The 21,040-nt window shown below is 39.1% G+C and overlaps 2 protein-coding genes across 3 annotated transcripts in view; both read right to left on the bottom strand.

The window, feature by feature from the left end:
* Positions 1–1,301, bottom strand: part of igf1ra (insulin-like growth factor 1a receptor) — a 94,649-nt gene extending 93,348 nt beyond the window's left edge. The window contains exon 1 of the mRNA XM_074633026.1: positions 148–1,301. Within this exon, the coding sequence (XP_074489127.1) occupies positions 148–253 (106 nt within the window). The 5' untranslated portion in view covers positions 254–1,301. The remainder of the gene's footprint in view (positions 1–147) is intronic.
* A 6,959-nt stretch (positions 1,302–8,260) lies between these two features.
* LOC141766318 (high affinity choline transporter 1-like) lies at positions 8,261–19,882 on the bottom strand. Of its 2 annotated transcripts, XM_074633046.1 has the most exons (9): positions 19,313–19,882; positions 15,123–15,299; positions 14,893–15,006; positions 12,323–12,478; positions 12,083–12,231; positions 11,727–11,873; positions 10,159–10,312; positions 9,597–9,814; positions 8,261–9,494 (listed from the first exon to the last, which is right to left on the bottom strand). In XM_074633046.1, the coding sequence occupies exons 2-9, from the start codon at positions 15,127–15,129 to the stop codon at positions 8,979–8,981; spliced, it is 1,461 nt and encodes a 486-aa protein (XP_074489147.1). In that variant the 5' UTR covers positions 15,130–15,299; positions 19,313–19,882; the 3' UTR covers positions 8,261–8,978. The 2 variants fall into 2 exon arrangements, with proteins under 2 accessions (XP_074489147.1, XP_074489146.1); XM_074633045.1 differs by lacking the exon at positions 19,313–19,882 and having other exon boundaries at positions 15,123–15,349.
* Between the last annotated feature and the right edge of the window lie 1,158 nt (positions 19,883–21,040).

A 21,040-nucleotide genomic window follows, 5' to 3' on the forward strand; every position in this document is an offset into this window, starting at 1 on the left:
ATTATTCATCCCACCTAAGACAGCTTTATTATAAGAGGTTATAACCTGGGCTATAAAAAAAAAAGGAACATTATGTATTATTATAAGGCCCACTGTTTAACAAATAAACTTTAATAAAAATATCATAATAATAAATAAAAGACTTACTCTCTCCATGTGTGGACCAGATGCAGATAGAAGAGACAGACAGCATCAGAGCCCAAAACAAGGTCGGGCTACCCATCCGTGAGTCAGATCTCATGTTCCTTAACATTATATTCACCTCTCAAAAAAAAAGGGATGCAACTGAATAAAAAATAATGACACACCAGCTCCTAAAAAAAAAAAGAAAGAATAAAAAAAAGAGGAAAAATAAATGTCTGTAGCCCAAAAAAAAGGCTACTCTGTGGTAGCTTCCAGGATTTGCTCTAAAAAAAATATATATAAATAAATGTGTACAAATGTGTTAAAACAGGGGGATTCCTTTGAGATAAAAAAAAAAAAAATACTAAAACAGTCTGCTATTTTTGCCAATCACAGGACACTTTGACGTCGGCTGGTATGGCACAAGAGCCAGTGATTTGACTGGATAAATGATGGTAATCCCCATCTTCAGTCTCCATCTCTTAAAAAAACAGCAGTGCGCGTATACAGTGTGAGATCAGGGCCTTGGTTAAATCACAATATATAAAAAAAGAAAAATATCAAATGTTATTATTATTATTATTAGAAGAAGAAGGAGCCTTTGCCACCATAATAAATTAATGTCGCTCAGAAGAAATCCCCCTCCTGTGAAACGAGGAGGAGGAGGAGGAGTGGAGGGGAAAGAGAAAACACGTCCAGATCCACAGGGGTGGTGGCTGCTGAGGCTGGAAAAATGAATGAAAAAGCCTTTTTTTCTGCTTATGCCATTCAACCAGCACTAGGCTCTCGATCCCCACCAAAGCAGCCCCTGACAAGTCGCCTTTATAAACCGATTTTCCAGCTCCTCAGTCGGGATTTTTGCAAAGCTGAAAGAAAAACAGCAGACTTGGTGCCACGCAGGAGGAGAAGCTCTCCAGCTCTCCAGAGCTGTAGACGACCTCGGCCGGGGTGGTGGGAGGGAGAAACGTGTCCACAAGAAGGAGTTGCCCCCTTTTTCACGAGTGCTTCTTCGTATTTGTGTGCCTTTTTAATCCTCATAAAAGAGAGAAAAGATGAAAAGGCTGCGTGCGTGTGTGTATATATCCTGAAGTCGTCCTCGGTTAACGCAGCTCTGTGGGTCTCTCCGCTCCTCCGTGGAATCTCTGCTGTAAACAAGAGTCGGCTTCTCTCACACAGAAACACATAGTGCCTAGGATAAGGTGGCCTGGGAGCAGGCAGCAAAAACCGGACTGGATCAGGACCCAGGGATTCACAAATCCCCACTACTACTAGTGTGGGAGTAGCTAAACTGAAATATTCATATTAATTGTGCAAAAAGTTTCTACCAGATTTCAATCACTTTTAACTGTGATTACTGGTGACCAAGACATTTATCCAGCAATATCAAATTCAAATTCAAATACACTTTATTGGCATGAATGTTCAGGTTATTGCCAAAGCGAAATTACATATTAAAGGGACTGTTTGAAAGAATCCGAAATGGGTTGTAACTGCGACACCTGTGGCCGTTAAGTCAACGAAAGTCAGTGTCCTGTTGCTCGCGCTCGCGCTCGCCTGTGTGCACACGCTACCTGAATGTGAGCGAGCATCTGTCAAAACAGTGAGGCGACACACGTCAGCTAAAACCACAAATATCACTCTATATTTCACCTAATGTTAGCTGACCAGACGAAGATCTCTCCATGAATCAGTGCTGATCCTAGTGTTGGCTTTTCCTGCCTCAGCCTCCCGACCGCGGTCAGAAGGAACAGGGGAGACACCGGAGTTTTGGTCGGAGACGATAACGTTTCTCGCTGCGGAGCCCCGTCACTTCACAAGACACGGGAAACCTCTGTTGGTCTGGAGGAGCTGCAGCATTTATTTCTGCACAAATGTCCACTGTTCATTCACTAGATATTCTCAGAGCTAAACTAACTCTTCTGCAGTGTGTAGTGTGCGCGCATGCACGTGAGGTGGAGCGAGAGAGCGAGAGAGCAAAAGAGCGAGAACGCGCGCGGTGTGTGAGTGAAGGCAGGCTGGCAGACAGAGGAGCAGAGTACAACAGAGACTCCGGCCCTGGAGACCAAAGCTACGGTCTCCCCTCGCGTCCTCCGACCGCGGCCAACACTGTTTTGCAAGACGAGCTTCACTAGATATAACTTTGCGGTTTTGGTGCTTCCGCGTAGTTTGTGTTGGAGTCTGAGTCTGAACAGCGTAGCCACACGTAAGCGCGCATGGGACACCGACCTAGATTGTTTTATACGTGTAAGAAGATACAAACAGTCCCTTTAAAAAGCACCCTTGAAAAATAAAGAGGGAGAAAAACATGTCTGTGATCTTCTGACATCTGATCTTATCAGTTTGAACACACCTTGGAACTCATCAAGAGTCATAAAATCTGATTTCTGCAACATGGAATAGTTGCCACTGCCCCCAGGGGCCAAATTGGCAGCGTCCGATGTCTATATCTTTTCATAACATATAAACCTACATCTGTGCCAAATTTGTTGCTTTTATCGCAAAATGCACAGTTGTTATGCTTAACTGCCCCGCTATACACCCCAAACAAGACGCACAGGGCCGGTGTTACACCCAAATCTTTTTTTTAATGCTTTCTTTATTGAACTCATGCTCATTAACAAAGGTAGAGAAACATAGACAGTTGAACAAAAAAAAAGAGGGACAAAACAAAAATAATTACATATACATTTCATAATTCCAGGGTTTGTGTTTATGTCATATACATCATATTATAATCATTTAATAATTTATAAGTCTTAATTTGTTTTTAATATAGTGTATGGTGATGCTATACTGTTTGAATTAATCAGGAAAGTGTGCTTGGTTCCTGACGTTTTTGTCTTATGGATATGAAATTTTCCAAAAATAATAAATAATTGTATTATATACAGCATGTTATTTCCAAATAAAATATATCATTACATCAAACATGTTTATTTCAACATTCATCTTTCTTTTGTAGAAAGTTGGCTACATCCATCCAGAACATTCCTGTATGTTTACAGTGAAAGAATAGATGGGAAATACTCTCTTTTTCATGTCCACAGAAATCACACTTATAATCAATATCCAGCTTGATTCTTTCCAACACAATATTAACGAGTAAATTGTATGTAATATCTTGAAAAACACTTCCTTAAGTTTGTTATTGATACAATATTCATCACAAATTTTCCAAGCTTTCTCCCACTCTATATCCTCAACTAAGGAAGACCAAAAACATCTAGATGAAGACACAGAAACATAACTGAGTTTGTTCCTAATATGTTTGTTAGAGCACGTCTCTTTCACTATATTAGTACCTATTACACCGAAATCTGTGACCGCAGAAAGTCAGCATCACATGAGCTCACCGTTTCTGACAGATGTCGTCAGAAAATGTGACCCCACTGTACCTATTTTTTGCTTTTCTTTTAGAGTTTTATGAATATATCTTTAATATATAGAATAGAATAGTATCTTTAAAAATACATTGTTTTTAACAATTTAGTTTTGTGTGTTTTCTGTCACATATTTGCCTCATTTATTACACAGGTATACGGTGGAGTCACATTTTCTGACGACATCCGTGTTGCTCACTTTCTGCTGTCACAGATTTCGGTATAACACCAGTAAGTAATACCACACATCCCTAACTGGGTGTCGTGGAAGAAGTACTCAGATCTTTTACTCAGTGGTGGTCGAAGTACTTCCCCGGCTCCTCCAGTCCGAATGTTGAAATATCCATCGACAAGTTACTGAACCCCAAATTGCTCCCAAAGGCTGTGCCATCAGTGTATGAATGAGTATTTAGATTAGATCCTGATCCTGCATCTTGTATGGCCACCTTTACATACATAGTATGTCAAATGCAGTATGCCAAAAATACCAGGATGTCCTACTACATCTGGTCGTATTTTGCAGTATGCAAGCCAGCATGTTTTTCTGTCTTTTTTTGATCCACAATCCTCTGGGATATCATGAGCAAGAGGGTCAAAGTTCAACGCATAATGTTATGAAAAGTAGTATTTCCCAATGTATGCATACTGCATGCAACAGTACATGCTTTGTAAGGACAGCTGCCGTATGTATTAAAAGTAAAAAAAAAAAAAAGTATGTGATTTGGAACGTAGCCTATATCTGCAATTTGTAAGTGCCAATTGTGAAACTAGGATGTTGCTGCCATTTTGCAATCTGCATGTAAACAGTGCTTGTAAACCGCTTTGGTGAAACGGGCCCCTGGCTAGGTAGGAAAAAAAAGGAAATCTAAATTCTGCAACACAAACATTAGTTCATTTTTTTCAGGCTTTTCTCTCATTTTGTCTTATTTTTGTGCGAAATGCTGGTTTTACATCTTCACAATTTGACACAGTGTCAAAATGTAGTTTAAATGTCATTAATACGTTAACACATGGTGCATATTCTTTGCAGATTTGTGTTTCATTAAAGTACCCACCACAAACTGTCATTCAGCAAACCTGTGTATTATTATTATTATTCCAGCATAGGAATACTGTTTGGTTTCTGTGACTGTTGGGGGAAATGTGAGCGAGTTAGTAGCGCCCCCTAGTTGAATTAATCTGTCCCTGGTCTTACAAAATAGTCTACACTTGTTGTCTGAGAGGTTTTGCCTTGTCAGGACTGATGTGTTTGTCTCAGTCAAAGATTGGAAGATGTTACATCCTGTCCTGCTGTCGAGGTCAAATATAACAAATATAATAAATGCATCAACTGTATCCAGACCCTGCTATCTGAGATTCATGTCTTCCAAGGTTGTTCCCTGCTGACTAAATAACTTTGTGTCTGAGAGAACTAAATGATTGCTTTGTTCACAATGACTGTGAGAGTTTCACTTTCTACTTGATTTGTTGTCCACATACAGTTGCTATTACTCATCATTTTATCAAATGAGCTCAGTTTTCTTAACTTTCTGTCAAAGAAAAACATATGTAAGGTCACCATCATCGAGGAACAAAAATGAGTTATATTTAAAATGAAGTGCGTAACATGACAATATGTTATGAGACTTTATGCAGATAACACTGACCATACTAAAGGTGAAGAGGCAACAAAAGGGTAGTGAATCATTAACATTATTACAACATGTATTTTTGTTTTATTGTTGCAGGGAGTGAATGAAATAATGTTGCTGTTAAACTACTGTTTACCGCTGATGGTTCTCAGGGGAATAAATGATACAGTACCAGGGTTGTTTGGATTTAATAATCATCATTGGCTATAACTTTGTAAAAAATTGTTGCAAGTTATGAAGATAATTTTTGATTTCATACTGTATGTGTGATGTGTACGTTTCTGGGGCAACAGCAAGATCATCACCTATCTATCTTGATTATTCACATAAAATGTGTGAGGAGTGGACCTTTAACATTGCTTTTAAAATTGTCAAAAAGATGTCTTGTTACAAATCATTAATAGCCTTCAAATCCAACATGCCTGGGATTATGAAAATCAGTTTTGACATAATCTAAAATTAGGACTTTTTCAGTAAACTATGCATCGACACTCAATCAGTCATACACTGTCAATAACCCTGTAACACCAAATATCCACTGCTGCTCTTATAGACTAGAGCTCTTACAGTCTTAAATGCACATTTATAGATTATAATTTACAGTCTTTAATACACATTTTTCTGTAATATGTGCATATCATCTGTCATTTTATGTACATATTATAATATGTACATACCTGTTACTGTAAATATAAATCCTACATACAGTATAGAGACATCTCCACATGTACATGCTGTACATAACCATCTGGTCCATGTATATCCATCCACTATTTATTTATTCGCACTATTTGTCTTGTTTACAACATGCTAGACTTGTATGAACACTTGTCTTGTATATAGACATTTGCCTTTTATCTTATTTTTATTTTTGTATTATTCTTTCTGTTATTTCTAGTATGTGTGAGTACATTGAGAGAGCTGCATAAAACAAATTCCTTGAATGTATATACTTGGCAAAATAAACCTGATTCTGATTGTGAAATGTAAAAATAGTCTATAAGGGTTCACAAGAGAGAGGTTTTATATTATTCTGTTAATTTAATGATGTTTAGTCCAACAATAAAGTAGCTATTAAGTTACTGCAGTATTAAGAAAATAATAATAGACACTATTAGTCAATTTGTATGAACTGTTCCATCCTAATTTGTTATGTTCAATATGTGATTGTTTTTATTCCATAGAGGATCATTTCTTTTATGAATTAAAAAAAAGTCCTTATAGTGATTGTATTTTTTCTTTTTTTAGATTATGTGATTTCTTGTCTCTGGAGTGAACAGGACTATGTTAAAACCTTCAGGAGCATGAAGTCTATATTTTGTGCATTGGAGCTGTACCATAGGTTACACTGCACACCACCGTCACAGAACCACAGTAAAATCAGACATGGAGCCCTCATTCAGGAGAGGACTGCACCCACTGCCTCCCGCTATCCTCCATTCATCCAGACATCCCAGAGACATGCAGTACCACGGTGGCCGATGGGCGGCGCTATACTCACTCTGGAGCACGTTGGTAATGTCAGTCAGACATCTGCAGGGCATGCAGGTTATGATGCAGCCGCATCTGGAGACAACGAGGAATCATCAGTACCAGTATTTATAATTTTACATATATTATGCAATATTATATTTTATTTATATCTTTTTTTTTTCATTTCAGATAACATCAGTTTTTTGTATTTTGAAACTCACCTGGATGATGTGGATTTTTCCCATGCCGCTTTATTATAAACCGATTATAATAAATGTAATTTAAAAGGGGGAATTATATTATGATTAATACATATTCCAGCATTTAAAGGAAACAAATCACTTGGTGAATACATGACCTTCTCTATATTATTAAGTATAATGAATTAAAAAAAAACATTTAGAGAACTGTTGAGATGCGTTTATTCTATACTTTAGTTTTAAATATTACCAGAAAATAAATAATAATAATAAAAACATTACAATACCCTTCTTTGAGTTCTGTTATCTATTCATTTAAATAAAAGTCCAACTACATCTCATAATAACGTTGAAGTAGCGTGTGAAAGGAGCAAATATGTGCTACTTGAGACATAATTTATGGGATGAAAATACAAATAATATCAGTTTACGTTGGGTTAGGTAATACATTTGATTTATAAGGTAATATGACTATGAGTCTGTGCTGGAAAGTCTTCTGATATGTTGTTGTTGTTGAGGTGAAGTGAGTGGTTAAGCAAGCCTAGGAAACAAAATCATTTGATTTGTTTTGGGAAGCACCATCTGGTGAGATTCAGTCTGGTTAGGTCCTTTCAGTGTTTAGGTGCTGCCCTCTGCTGCTACAAAGGTGGCATTGCAGTTGTATTGTAGTAAAGCAAATACTACTGCAACATAAAGTTAAATTAGAGCTCTTAAGGCAACAAAGGCAAATACTTTTAATGGGTGCAATTCAATGTTGTAGGTGCCAAAAGGTGCATTATCATTTAAAGCAGCAGTGGGTAGAATTGGAGCAAATGTTATTTTAAAAAGTTATTTTTATAAAACGGTCATTATATCCTGACAGTAGTACACGAGACAGGTAAAAAAAAAAATCATGTGTCTCCTAATGGCATCTGCAAGATTTCACAGACCGGAGGAAAACAACCAATCAGAGCAGAGCTGGAGCCTGCTGTCTCTTAGCAGCTGTCAATCACTCGCGAACTCCGATCAAACTTGGCAGCGCTGATCAAATATGAATCAATAATCTGTTACTGTAATGCCTATTTATGCCTATATATTGATTCATATTTGATCAGCACTGCCTGACTGTTTGCTAAGAGTTTGCGAGTGATTGACAGCCGCCTCCGTTGAATGAACAGCCAATAGGAACGCTCTCTCTCTCTGAAATGACCTGTGTTTGGCCACAATCTCACGTCACAGGCTAGATATTTTAAAGCCTGAAAACAGAGCCATGAGGTGCAGAAGTCTATTTTTCTCTCAGAACACTATAATTACAAAATGCTGAAAGGTTATTATGGATTTTTTTGCCAAATGATGCCAAAAACAGGTTTAATATAACACTTGGAGCAAGTGGCTTGTGTTTGTGATCTTCTCTTTCACACACATACACATTAAAAAGACACAGATTTCATCAGATGCAAAGATAATAAACAGATATGGTTTCATTTTTTATGAACACTTGCAATCACAAAACATCTAAAAAATAGCAGTTATAATTCTATATCTTGATGGTCCTTCAATAAATGATCCCTTTAAAACATAAAATAATGGTAAACACTTCTACCAGCAGGCACTTCCCTGCTAGACTTCTTTGTTTCTGAGGAATACTCAACCTCAGCGTCTCAAGTATTGCATCTCAAATGGCATTGCTTTGTCCCCTCAGTGCTTAATAAATGCAAAAGAGGCAAAACTCCTTAGAAAGTACAACAATGATTACACAATTTAAATAACACCACCTGGGTTGAGCTTAACGTACTGAAAAGGTTTCAAGTAGAGGAGACTAGATTAAGAAACTACGACAATGTTTGTGTTACCAGCGATTAACAATCGGGGAAAGAGTTTCATTTTAAGAAGATTAGGACGATGTGGAAAAAAGCAATTGACTTCTGACATTAACATCAGAATCTTGAGGTCTTCATATGTGGCCTTAAAAAGAGACACCCAGCACGTATCCACTGCCTCCCTGAATCACTCTCCACATACTGCTGGTCAGTTTGGTGCATATAAAGCATATAATTCAGTATTAAACATGTGTAATAAACAGTACATGTAAGAGTGTGCGTAAATAGTCTGTGCAGAGAAGAAGGTTGGTAGGAATTTGCATAAAAAGGAGGTTTGGGTATACTTTGGCTAAAGTTGTACTTAAGTTAAGCCTAGAGTTTTGTATTAAGGATACTGTTCTTTTCATCCAGAGGAACAGGTACTTCCTCCCCTTCTGCCTCTTTTTTCTCTTCAAACACCCCCAATACATCCCAGGAATGAGGAATGAGTTGGTGGCAGAAGCCTAGCTCCACCAGACAGGACACTGAAATAACACATATCGTAGAGGAAAGCATGGCAAGAGTCCTGTGGGGAAAGTACTGTGTGATGACTCCGTCCACCTCCCTCCAGCCGGGGTACAGGATGAGAGGTGGGATCCCGAGCAGCGGCTCGCCGCTCATCCCGCGCAGCAGCAGTCCTACTAAATAGCCGCTGATGGCGCCGTAGCTATTGGCCCAGCTGAAGTGCAGCACGCAGACGAGCTGCGGGAGGACCACGCAGTACAGGAGGTCCCCGCTTACCAGCCAGAGGCCGAACACGCTGTCGTCGCCAAAGGCCAGGCCTGTTCCCGCCAGGCCCACCAGCAGCACGCTAACACGGATCACCCGCTGCAGCTCCCGCTCCGAGGCCTGCAAAGAACAGAGAAGAAAAGAGACGATAAAAATGGAGTTACTTTGCTTAACGCTCAGCCAAACACACACCCACACACACTCGCACACACACACACACACCTGCTTCCTCAAAGTCGTCTTGTATATGTTTTGCGTAAACATGGATGCTGAGGACAGCAGCACAGAGTCCATGGAGGACATAACTGCTGCCGCCACAGCTCCAATGCCTAACACTGACAACCAGGTGGGTGTGAGGTAGTGCAGGGCCAGCGGCAGGATCTTCCCTGCCTCCCCTCGTTCAAAAGGAGGGGGTAGACCGTACGCTGTCTGGTTCCAGTCTTAGAGAACAGGAGAGGAAGAGAGAGGAGCAGACATAGAGGTAGAGAAAGAGATAGTCAGGGTTGAGAGGAAAAGAATAATGGGAGTGGAAGAAGCTTTTAAGATTATGGTGATGGCATCAACAACAACAAAAAATAAGTAAGCACTGGGGAGAAGGAAGCAGAATATCAGAAAGCAAACTAATATCCCACCATAATTAGTATGATATTTTTCACACACACGTACAAGATTACATCATCCCATGTTATTTACCATTGTAGTGGGGACCTAATTGTTAGTTGTCTGATTACAAATATATGAATGCTTATGATGTGAGTGGCTGAGTGTTTGCATTCATGTGTACCTGCAGAGGAAGCCACTGCTCCAATGATAACTGAAGGGATTCCCATAATGAAAACGGTCCCAGCAGCAGCAAAGCAGGTGACCTGAGCCTGAGCAGAGGAGGCTGCAGAGAGGATCCTCTGGTAGAGAGCTTGATAGGCCAGTCCCCCTAAAGCCTAAAAGATACACAAAAAACACAAGCTCTGTCAGAGAACAACTTGACATGTTTTTACAGAGGACATTTTGATATGTCACAGTAGGAAAAGCGCTCACATTGTCACGGCTTACTAACAACCGGGCCACACTGGCAGCATGAGCAGCGAGTGTGCGTTGCGGAACCTCTTGCTTTTTATTTCGGCGCCCACGTTAACAGGTTAGAGCAGCCACACAGCCTGCATGAGCAACATGGCTCAGGCACGGCTCGGCTGCATCTCTTATAGAGATTCGAGGTCTCTCCTATTTTTTCCGCTCGCAGTCCACAGCAAAAATAGACAGTGAAAATGATCTTTTGACAATGCATCGACATCATAACAGTAACATTTCCGTTTCAGAGTAAAAGCCCTCTAGCGTCTTTGTTTGTACAGAATCCCTTTCGTTTGTTAACAAAAGGCTTTTTTTCTGCACAGCTCCATAAATGAACAGAGTACTGGCTTTTAATCGGGGGTTATAATCATTATTTTCAAATCAGCACACACTCCTTAACCGTTTTCTCTCTAAAAATAAATATAAATTACATTTATAATGAAATGAAATGAAATATTCTGGCCATTATGAAAGGCAAACTACGTAAAAAGAAAGTAGCAGCATGCAACGCTGTCTGTGTGGACACCACCCAAGGTGAGAGATGCAGCAGTTCAGCGAGGCTGCGGTCACACTGTGCTCATGCAGGCAGACACTTAAATATAACAGGCTGAGAGCCATTGTGGTATTATTAGTTGCACATTAGAACAAACTTGCATGGGTCATGACAGCTCTTTAGTCATATAGTCAACGTTGTGTAGTGTGTTGTATTGTGTTTAGGACTACAGATGGAAATTAGCTTCCCTGCTAAATCTTGTGCACCCATCTTTTTGTTTCTGTGTAAAAAATGAATGTCTGTGCACACAGTCCTCTTAAACCAACAAAAAAAATAAAAAAAATGTATGACAATTTTGGGAACATTAATATTCTGAGACATTTTGATAAATTCAGTCCAGATTTTGTTTCCCATGACTGAAAAGCTCCAATGATAAATTACAGGTTTCCCAGGATGTATGGGAAGCCTATATTAGAGATACAGTATATTAAACACATTCTCATCCAAACTCGTCACATACTGAGTCTTTGTGAGACCCCTCGGCGTCACGTTACGGACTCAGTAAACACGTGGTTAACGTTGTGAATTGAAACGAAAAAACACTTGTTTAGCTTTAAAGTTCCCACGTTTGTAAAGTGAAAATGAAACTTAACGTTGTGAACACAGGACACGAACGAACACCTCCTCACCCATCCGCCTTGGGTGTTTTTCGCTCTTTAAACTACGTCACCACAGTTCAAACCCCTACCTCCACTACACACACAGTGACACAAAATACAAATTTAAAATCTAACCAATAACAGCATCTCATCCGCCCATTTTCCTGCATCTTCCAGCTTCAACTCTCCGACCCACGAGTTTCCAGCTGTTTGGTTGAAGTGGACTGCCTGTGAGAAGTCAGCAACTGCAGGACTGAGTATCAAAAAAGGAACACAGAGCCACTGAAACAAAAAAAAACAGCCGTTACAGCAAAACTGAGGACAAGACATCTATTGAATTACTTAAATTTCTTAACATACTTCATTATGAATGCGTTTATCTATCTCATTAAAGTCCCATTATTTCTGTTGCCTTCCCTCCATCCTCATCCCTCCTTCATCTCAGTCATTTCTGTCACTCGCTACTTTATTGCAATTTCTCTGATTCTCACCAGGCTGATGAAGATGAAGGAAAGCTGGATGATATCAGTATACGCCACGGAGTAGAGACCCCCTAAAAATGTGTAGATGATGGAGACAGCTGCCGAGATAATGATGGAGAGGGCAGACGACAGCCCAAGAATTATGCTCATCGTTCCTCCTGGAAATAACACAAAACATTAAATGAGAGATGGTAAACAAAACTGTGATGTGATGGATTATGACAGCATCATAGCGTAAGTGTGACTTACCCAGAGCAGCAAGGATGCAGGCAACCCACAAAATATCACTGACCAAAGCAGGAAGCAGCAGTGTTGCAGTGAACATGTTGCCATAGCGATGCTGAAACGGGTCCAACATGGTCACGTAGCGCTTTGACCTCATAGGTTTTGCAAAAAACAATCCACCTTAAGAAGCAGAGAGTATACAAACAAAACAAAAGTTGAAGAGAAAAATAACTTGAAATGCTTTTTTGTCATTGAAAATATTCTAATGATTTAAAGTAGAGCTGAATGGATAAGTCAATTATTCGTTTATCAGCAACAATTTTGATAATTGATAAATCATTTAAGTCTTTTTTTTTTTTTTGTGTGTGCAAAAACTGCAAAAATCCATCGGTTCCAGCTCAAATGTGAATATTTCCTGGTTTTCTTAGTCTTGACATTTTAAAGGGAAAGTTCAGGTGTTTTGAAGTGGGGTTGTATAAGGTACTTCATAGTGAGTGTATTATCTACAGTAGATGACGGTCGTCATGCCCCCAGTTTGGAGAAGCAGACAGGAGTTACCGCATGGAAGCAAAGCAATGTACTGCTGTGGACAGGGCCGGCAGCAAAACATATTTTAGCCACCTATAAGAAAGGCTCACCGACAAAAATCAACATCAGTTTAAGTGTAGGCTATATTTAGAATATGTTCACCCCTTTACCTTGCCGTCAGACAGCCCTTTCCTATGGGGACCTGAAGCCACTGTATCCATCTATGCTCTCACCAAAGCCACCAGACTCCATTGAAAAAAACAGAACACGGGGATTGCTTGTGTTATTGTGTGACTTTGGTTAGTTTGGATTCACCAAAGTCACACAATAACACACACAAACTAACTGATCGAGGCAGCGGTAGACCAGCAACTCCTGTGTTCTGCGAGGTAAAATGACTATTTATTTCAATGCAGTCTGGTTGCTATGGCGAGAGCATAGATAATGGCTTCACTTCCCCGTAACATAGACTGTACAGCTGTCTCATGGCAAGGTAAACCAGCAAAAATATTCTAAAATAGCCTACACTTTAACTGATTTTGATTTTTGTAGGTGAGTCTTTCTTTTAAGTGGCTAAAATACGTTTTGCTGCCAGCCCCGTCCACAGCAGTACATTGCTTTGCTTTCGTCCGGTATCTCGTGTCTGCTTATTCAAACTGGGGCGCGCCGACCTTCATCTACTGGAGGTAATACCCTGACTATGGAAAAGTACCTCATACAAACACTTCAAAACACCCGAACTTTCACTTATCCCATTTTCTTTTGCCAATTCAGTATGGGCTGAAATGTCCTCAAATTCTTTTTCATCTTCAATCCTGTGTGGCCAACACAGTGGCTCAGTTGTTAGTTTCACCTCACAGCAAGAAAGTCGTGGGTTTGGATCTGACTGGATGGAAAATGCCTGCGTACAAATACTCCCTTTGTTGGGGGGAGGGCGTCCTCCCACAGTCTACGAACAAACAGGTTTGATTAAGTGGAACATTTTTAAATGTCTTTTGGTGTGAATATGTACGTGTGAATGTCTGCCCGCAGGCCCAGATAGGCCAACAATCTGCTCTAGGGTGTACTGTACAGTATGAAAAATAATGCTGTTGAATAATATGATCTGCCGGCTATGTGTATTTGGGATTCAGCACCATATGAGTATCTTAAAGTTCTATGTGCGGCTAGAGCAAATCATACTCTGTCTCCAATTTATTAAGTTAATAGTATCTGCTGCTTTATAGTTTCTGTAGCTGACCTGAACAAGTGCAATCCCTTGCACATGCATCGTAGCATTTCCCTATTTTACAGGGCTAATACTGACAATATAAGGAAAGTAATTCAATAAAGGAACACCTTGGCATACATACATGTGAGGATCATTCATTAGCGTTGGTTGACATAAAACTTTGCGGTGCATTCGAGTGCAAAGATTGTCATGGATTATCACTTATTTGCTTGGCAAACACTTCAACTTTATCTGGATGGCCATAGTCTCGGGCAGGTATCTCTGGGTCTACCCTGCATCTAGTCCAATGCATGCTGGTCTAGGTGGAAGATAAACAGGTAAACAGTATGAAAGGGTGAAATACTGCGCTTCTCTTTAGATGCACTTCTGCTGAATGTGGAGTTACGAAGGTAGCTGTATATGTACAGCTTTCCATCTGCCAGGAATCTTTATTTCCAGGTATCATTTCAGTCTGCCTACAAGTTCATTGCAGTGTGGCACCTCGGCCCTCAAACATGTCAATGCAGCCATTGTTGAGACCCTATCAGCTATGTGCAAATCACATTTATTTCTCGGAATCTATGCCCTGTAAATTGTTTCTGCGTGACTTTTGGTGTCTTCTTGACTTAACTATTGTTGACACAAATACGCACACACACTCAAAAGCACACGTGAAGTGTCACATATTGTGATATATGAGTATGTGAGGCTGAAAACACAACCCCAGGGTGCAGCTACTACTTACTGTACCCAAAACAAACAAAACGTTGCTAAAATGACAGATGGTGTAATGATCCTGTTTAAGTTTGTACTGTGTGTTATCATACAAGAAGCGTCATTTGTTTCAGCTACTTACCCAAAAGAAAATTGATAAGATATGCAGGAGGCCCCATAGCCCAGATGAGACCTTGAGAAGGAGAATAAACAGCCTCAGCAGTTCCCATAATGTAACCTCCTCCAACCCATGTTGCTGAAAGCAAAGCAAAGCAAATAGTCAAGTGAAGAATGTAGCAACAAAGCAGAGGTGGAAGGAGCACACACGATAAGTACATCAAGTACTAGATGCATAAAAATACAAAGTTCTACCTGTCATGGTGAAAACCCCGACCAGGACGCTGATGTTGCGACCACCGACAATGGTAACTTCGCTCTTAGTGCCAACACACGTCTTCTCCACTTTCTTGGATTTTCGAGATGCCCAGATTCCAATTACCAAGATGACAATATAAAAAACCACCACGGCCACCAGTCCAGGGACATTCACTGCCATGATGTCTGGTTACAAAATGCAAAGTCCATCAATTACTATGACATCTGACATATAAAACACAACAAAAACCAAAGCAGCTGTTGTCATGACTTTTAAAGAGGACGTATTATGCTTTTGTGCTTTTTCCCTTCCATTTAGTGTGTTAAATAGTTTTTTTTGTGCATGTAAAAGGTCTGCAAAGTTACAAAGCCTTAAGTCCACGACAAAGGGAGTTACTCCCCCCCACAGAAACACTGCTCCTGAACCATCTGAAATGCCTTGCTTGAAATCCCGCCTTTTCTTTTGTGACATGGTGATGTCACCAAGTAACACATTTTTCCTAGCGGCTAGATTGGCACGCCCGCAAACAAAGCTAGATCGAGCAGAGCTGGAGCGGAGTCCGAAGAGTTTGCTTTGGTTGACAAATCGCAACAGTAAGCCAGTGGACCAATCAGAGCAGACTGGGCTTTTTGGGAGGGGCAGGAGCTCAAACGGAGAGTTTCAGACAGAGGGTGAAAAGAGGTGCTGTAACACAGCCGGTATGAGAAAAATGAAGCATTCTTTGACTGTTAAAGCATGCAAACATGCTCTAGTTAGAAACCCAACATAGAAGTATGCACCTGAAAATAACCACAATAGGTCCTCTTTAACTGCAGGCAAAACGTGGGATTGTGCTACAACCCCAATGAGAGTTAGTACTATTGTCTTTTCTGCCATCTCCAGGAAGCACCACTAAAAAAAAAAAAAAACCTTTTCAGCCAACTAAGTCTCAACTTGACCTTGACAGGCTGTGAATAGGCACTGCCAGGGTCTCCCCCACTCATCCGGTATAAACAATCACTAACTATATAACTTACTCTTGTATGCCAAACAAGTGTCAGCGAACTTAACTACATGTTTAACTAAATTTTGAACTACTGACATAAGTAAGTAAGCAAGCCCATCATTGAGCCCAGCATGACAAGACTTATGCAAGAGTAATGTGACCAATTTTCAAAACACGTGTACCGTCGCTCACCTGATAGGATGCTACCTGAGACTGCTATAGAACCATGGCATTACCTGAATAAGCACTTAACTTAACAAGGCCGGGCTACCATTAAGGAACCTGGTGTCATGTCCTTTTCCTGGGAATTTGATCCAGTATTTTTCCATCATGATTCAGTCTTTCTCCACCAGAATTTTTTTTCCTAACAGGGCTTTGAAACAGTATGTAAACCTTCATGTTGGGAAACACACTAATTTCAAATGCTTTACTTTAAATTACGGGTCCATAATGTCCTAGTAAATTCACACTTGCAGTTTCCTGGAGAGAGCTACAGTATGTAATTTACTTCTGGGACAGTTAATTTTAGTTTACCATTTCCTTTAAAGAACTATCAAAGCTAAATTAAGCTTTCAGAAAATATAGTTGAGCAGTTAACTATGTTCAATAGACTAGCAAAGAAGTGTAGTTAGTCAATAATGTATTCTATGCTTCATAGTTTGTTAATGATAGACAAATTACTACAGACTGTACTTCCTGGTTGCAAAGAACAGGTCATCCTGACACTGATCATAAACTGTAAAATGTGCTTAAAATGCTTGTTAGATGGATTTTCCAGATCTTCAGTAGTAGCAGAATCAATAACAATCTTCCTCATTAAATCTGTGTAATCATTCATTAATCTAAATTGCTCACTCTGACTTATCACTTAGTTACAGAGTTGAATTTTCTAAAATGTTGGTACATTCATCAACAGCTAAATCAAGGTGCTTTCACAGCAGTGGGCTGAAGGGATGCACCGATCCGACTTGCCAGCGTTTAATTAATAAACTGTATGCCTCACTGTGTGGAGGTGACTGGGATCACTCATTTATGTGTAAGGCAACATCAGGCTTGACTTAATTATTGCATTCCTTACTTTGTAAAAAAAAAAAAGGACCATCAAGACCTTTTTTTTTCTTTTCTTTTAAGAGACGTTTTTTTAATCTACCCTACGACCCCCCTCTGACAGACATGCATCTTGTTGTGATCATAAAGATCACACTAAGGAATTTAATAATCTCATCAATTCAGAGACCAAAACAGAGCTGTTTTTCTATTTCAAGAATTAAGTTACACTTCCCTCTAGGCCCATTTTCCAACTATAAATTTTAGCAAATGCATATTTTGGCACAAAGGTTTGAGGTGACCCTAATCTCACCTAATATTAGTGCCCTTTTTAATGATTTTGGCTACCATCTCATACAGATAAACCTATTTATTTATATTTGCAATTTACTCCTATCAGCTGGACCTGATAGTCCAATAAATGCCCAATAAAGACCAATAAATATGTAGATAATAATAATATATAATTTATTTAATTTGCATTTATTATTAAAATGATAAATCATACACCAGCAACTTTGGTAAAAAAAAATCGTCAACATTAACAGGAATTATAATTCAAGTCTAAACTTTTTAAATGCAGCAGCAAATTGGTCAAAACTTAAACAGCAATTATAATTACAGCATATAATTTATATAAACATAAAATTGAATACATCAACCCATTGTCACCGATATCCGATCCATCTATTTGAGTCAGTATCGGCATTATAACTTATCCAGTATCAGTGTCGGTGCATCCCCAGTGGGCTGAATGAGCACAATTATTCAGATAGTAAAATAGCAATACAACAATATCAATATATTACAAGTCCTACATTGGTTTATTAACAAAAAGTAGGCTTCTCATTATGCAGGCAGAATTGTCCCTCTCATAGTGTTATAATGCACAGTGGAGAACAGGAGGGACCTGCAGCGGGTGGTGAGGATGGCGGAAAAAGTGATTGGGACCACATTACCCCCCCTCAGTGACCTATACACTGGTCGGCTCTGTAAGAAAGCCAGCTGTATCTCCAAAGACCCCACCCACCCTGGACATGTACTGTTTGCTCCCCTTCCCTCCGGAAGGAGATACAGGACAATTAAAACACACACCAACAGACTACGAAACAGCTTTTACCCACAGGCTGTCAAGTGTGTGGAACCCCCCCACCCCCCAAAGGCTGAGGACACTAGCTGCTGAACCATAATTTGCACTTTATGATGATGATCCACTTATTTATTGTTCTACTTGTGACTGAATATTTTAATGTTTGTTTTTCACTGCAAAGAGCTGCTAAACTGTTTTTCGTTGTTTTCAATGACAATGACAATAAAGTATCTATCTATCTATCTACCTATAATATTTCTGTTGTATTTATATATAAGCAGCAGAGGTGGAGCTGTTTCATCTACTACAATATATTATATTTCATAAGCTATGAATGTGTTCTGTGTGTAACATTTGTACCTGTTAAAAGCAGCCTACAATATTCCTCTTGTGAAATGTGTCAGTGCAGTTTTCCCCCACTCAACACACGCACACACAGGGACAGTGAAGGTAACCCGTTAGCTAACTGGGAACATTGAATGGTAACGTTATAAGACACATCCTCTATAGCCGACACAATTAAAAAAAAATCAACCTAAAAATCAACCACAAACCTTCACTGATAATATCTCTATCATGTAGATCAATAACCACCATAAATGGGTATTTTTACAGAATGTTTACCAGGTTGTGATTTTCTCTCTCATATAATATATAACATTAAAATACCGATTAGAGGACAGGCCAGACGCCACGGAGACATCAAGACAGGACATCATTTAGAGCTACATACATAGCGTTTAATTATTATCTAGATCAATAAAATATCAGTTTTATCATCTACGTATTAAGATAATGCGTTTATTCTCACGGTCAGGTTGATTTAGATACGCATACTATAGACCCCCGGTAGTCCACATTTAGCTAGCTCTGCCGTTTACACATACAGTAAATTGCAATAAACCGCAGTGAGGAAAGAAAAAATATTAACACAACTACAAAATGAGATGAATGAATCCATTTTTAATTGATACAATATAACACATGATGTGTGTTTTCTTTAACCTACAGAATTGATGGAACGTTAAATTGAAACATTGTCTTTCTTCCCATGTGGTTGCAACAATGTATCGTTACCTTTGTGTCGAGGCGCCGGTGTCCTTTCTTCCGCGCATCTGCTGCCTGTATGGTCGGTAAAGTGAGGAGCTATTCGGGTGTATTGTTAAAGCCGGTCACTTCTCTGTATTGTTGTCCCCCTCTGAAACGTGACACCTGGAGAGAGGGGGGTCGCGTTCAGCACCGGTCACAAGCAGGTTTTTAATCACAAGTGTGTTTGGATGTTGCTGTTTCTGAAATGACAACGGTGTATCCCCTTTAAATCATTTCTTAGATGACACCTAATTCTAAAGTGTAAAGGTCGCAACATGTTTGAAAAAACGCTCGTCGTGAAACGTTGCGCACAAAACAGCTGGTTTCGAAATAGTTGCAAATTTGTTGTTTCTTGAACGCACCCTTGGATGAGAGGTTGTAATAAAAAGACAGCGTTATCTTTTGGTTGTGAGGGATGCTTAACCATGAGGCCAACAGTAGTTTTTATAATTAGAGTTTAATCCGTGAAAGTCCACGTGGTCTTATACAACACAATAACGTGTCCGGTGGTTTTAAACCCTTTAAACTAGGATGCAGAAACATGATGCCCAGAAAGGTGACACTAACACCATGCACAGTCTGTAATGGGGTAAATATTACACTTGCTCCACGATAATGTGTCGAGTGCAAGACAGCAATGGGACCATAATGGTACCCTTACCAAATAGAAGTTTATTCAAGTGTGCTATTAGTATACTTCTTTTAAACTTAAAATAAGAGAGTATACTTTCAGTTTACTTTTTATGTACCTATCAGAGATATACTTAATAAAAGTATACATAAGTATACTTGGCTCATACTGAAAAATATATAAAATGTCTTAGTATACTTGGCCTATATTGACAAGTATACAGAAAAGTCTAAGTATACTTGTCTCATACTGACAAGTACACAGAAAAAGTCTAAGTATACTTGTTTCATACTGACAAGTATACAGAAAAGTCTAAGTATACGTGGCTTATATTGACAAGTATACAGAAAAGTCTAAGTATACTTGGCTTATATTGACAAGTATACAGAAAAGTAAGTATAGTTGGCTTATATTGACAAGTATACAGAAAAGTCTAAGTGTACTTGGCTCATACTGACAAGTATACAGAAAAGTCTAAGTATACTTGGCTTATATTGACAAGTATACAGAAAAGTCTAAGTATACTTGGTTTATATTAACAAGTATACAGAAAAGTCTAAGTATACTTGGCTCATACTGACAAGTATACAGAAAAGTCTAAGTATAATTGGCTTATATTAACAAGTATACAGAAATGTTTAAGTATACTTAGCTTATATTGACAAGTATACAGAAAAGTCTAAGTATACTTGGCTCATACTGACAAGTATACAGAAAAGTAAGTATACTTGGCTTATATTGACAAGTATACAGAAAAGTCTAAGTATACTTGGCTTATAGGCGTACTTGCACTTAATCTTTTGATCAAGATATACTTAAGAAAGGTATAATTAAGTATTCTTGCCTTATAGGCCTACAGAAAGGTATACTTGGCGTGTAGTTGTGCTTACTTTTTGATAGAGTAGTCTAATAAAGTGTGTAGGGAACATCAAACATGCTTTGTGGTGATGTGCAATGTGTTTCCCTCCTGTTTACTTTTGTGATCAAACCATAGAATTGTGTTTGACATGCTGTAGCACAGGTAAAGAAACTTTCTATCCTTTCACCCTTTTTCAGAGTGTTTTTTTTAACA

This window comes from Sebastes fasciatus, chromosome 4 (genome assembly GCF_043250625.1).
Source record: "Sebastes fasciatus isolate fSebFas1 chromosome 4, fSebFas1.pri, whole genome shotgun sequence".
In the NCBI taxonomy this organism is placed as follows: domain Eukaryota; kingdom Metazoa; phylum Chordata; class Actinopteri; order Perciformes; family Sebastidae; genus Sebastes; species Sebastes fasciatus.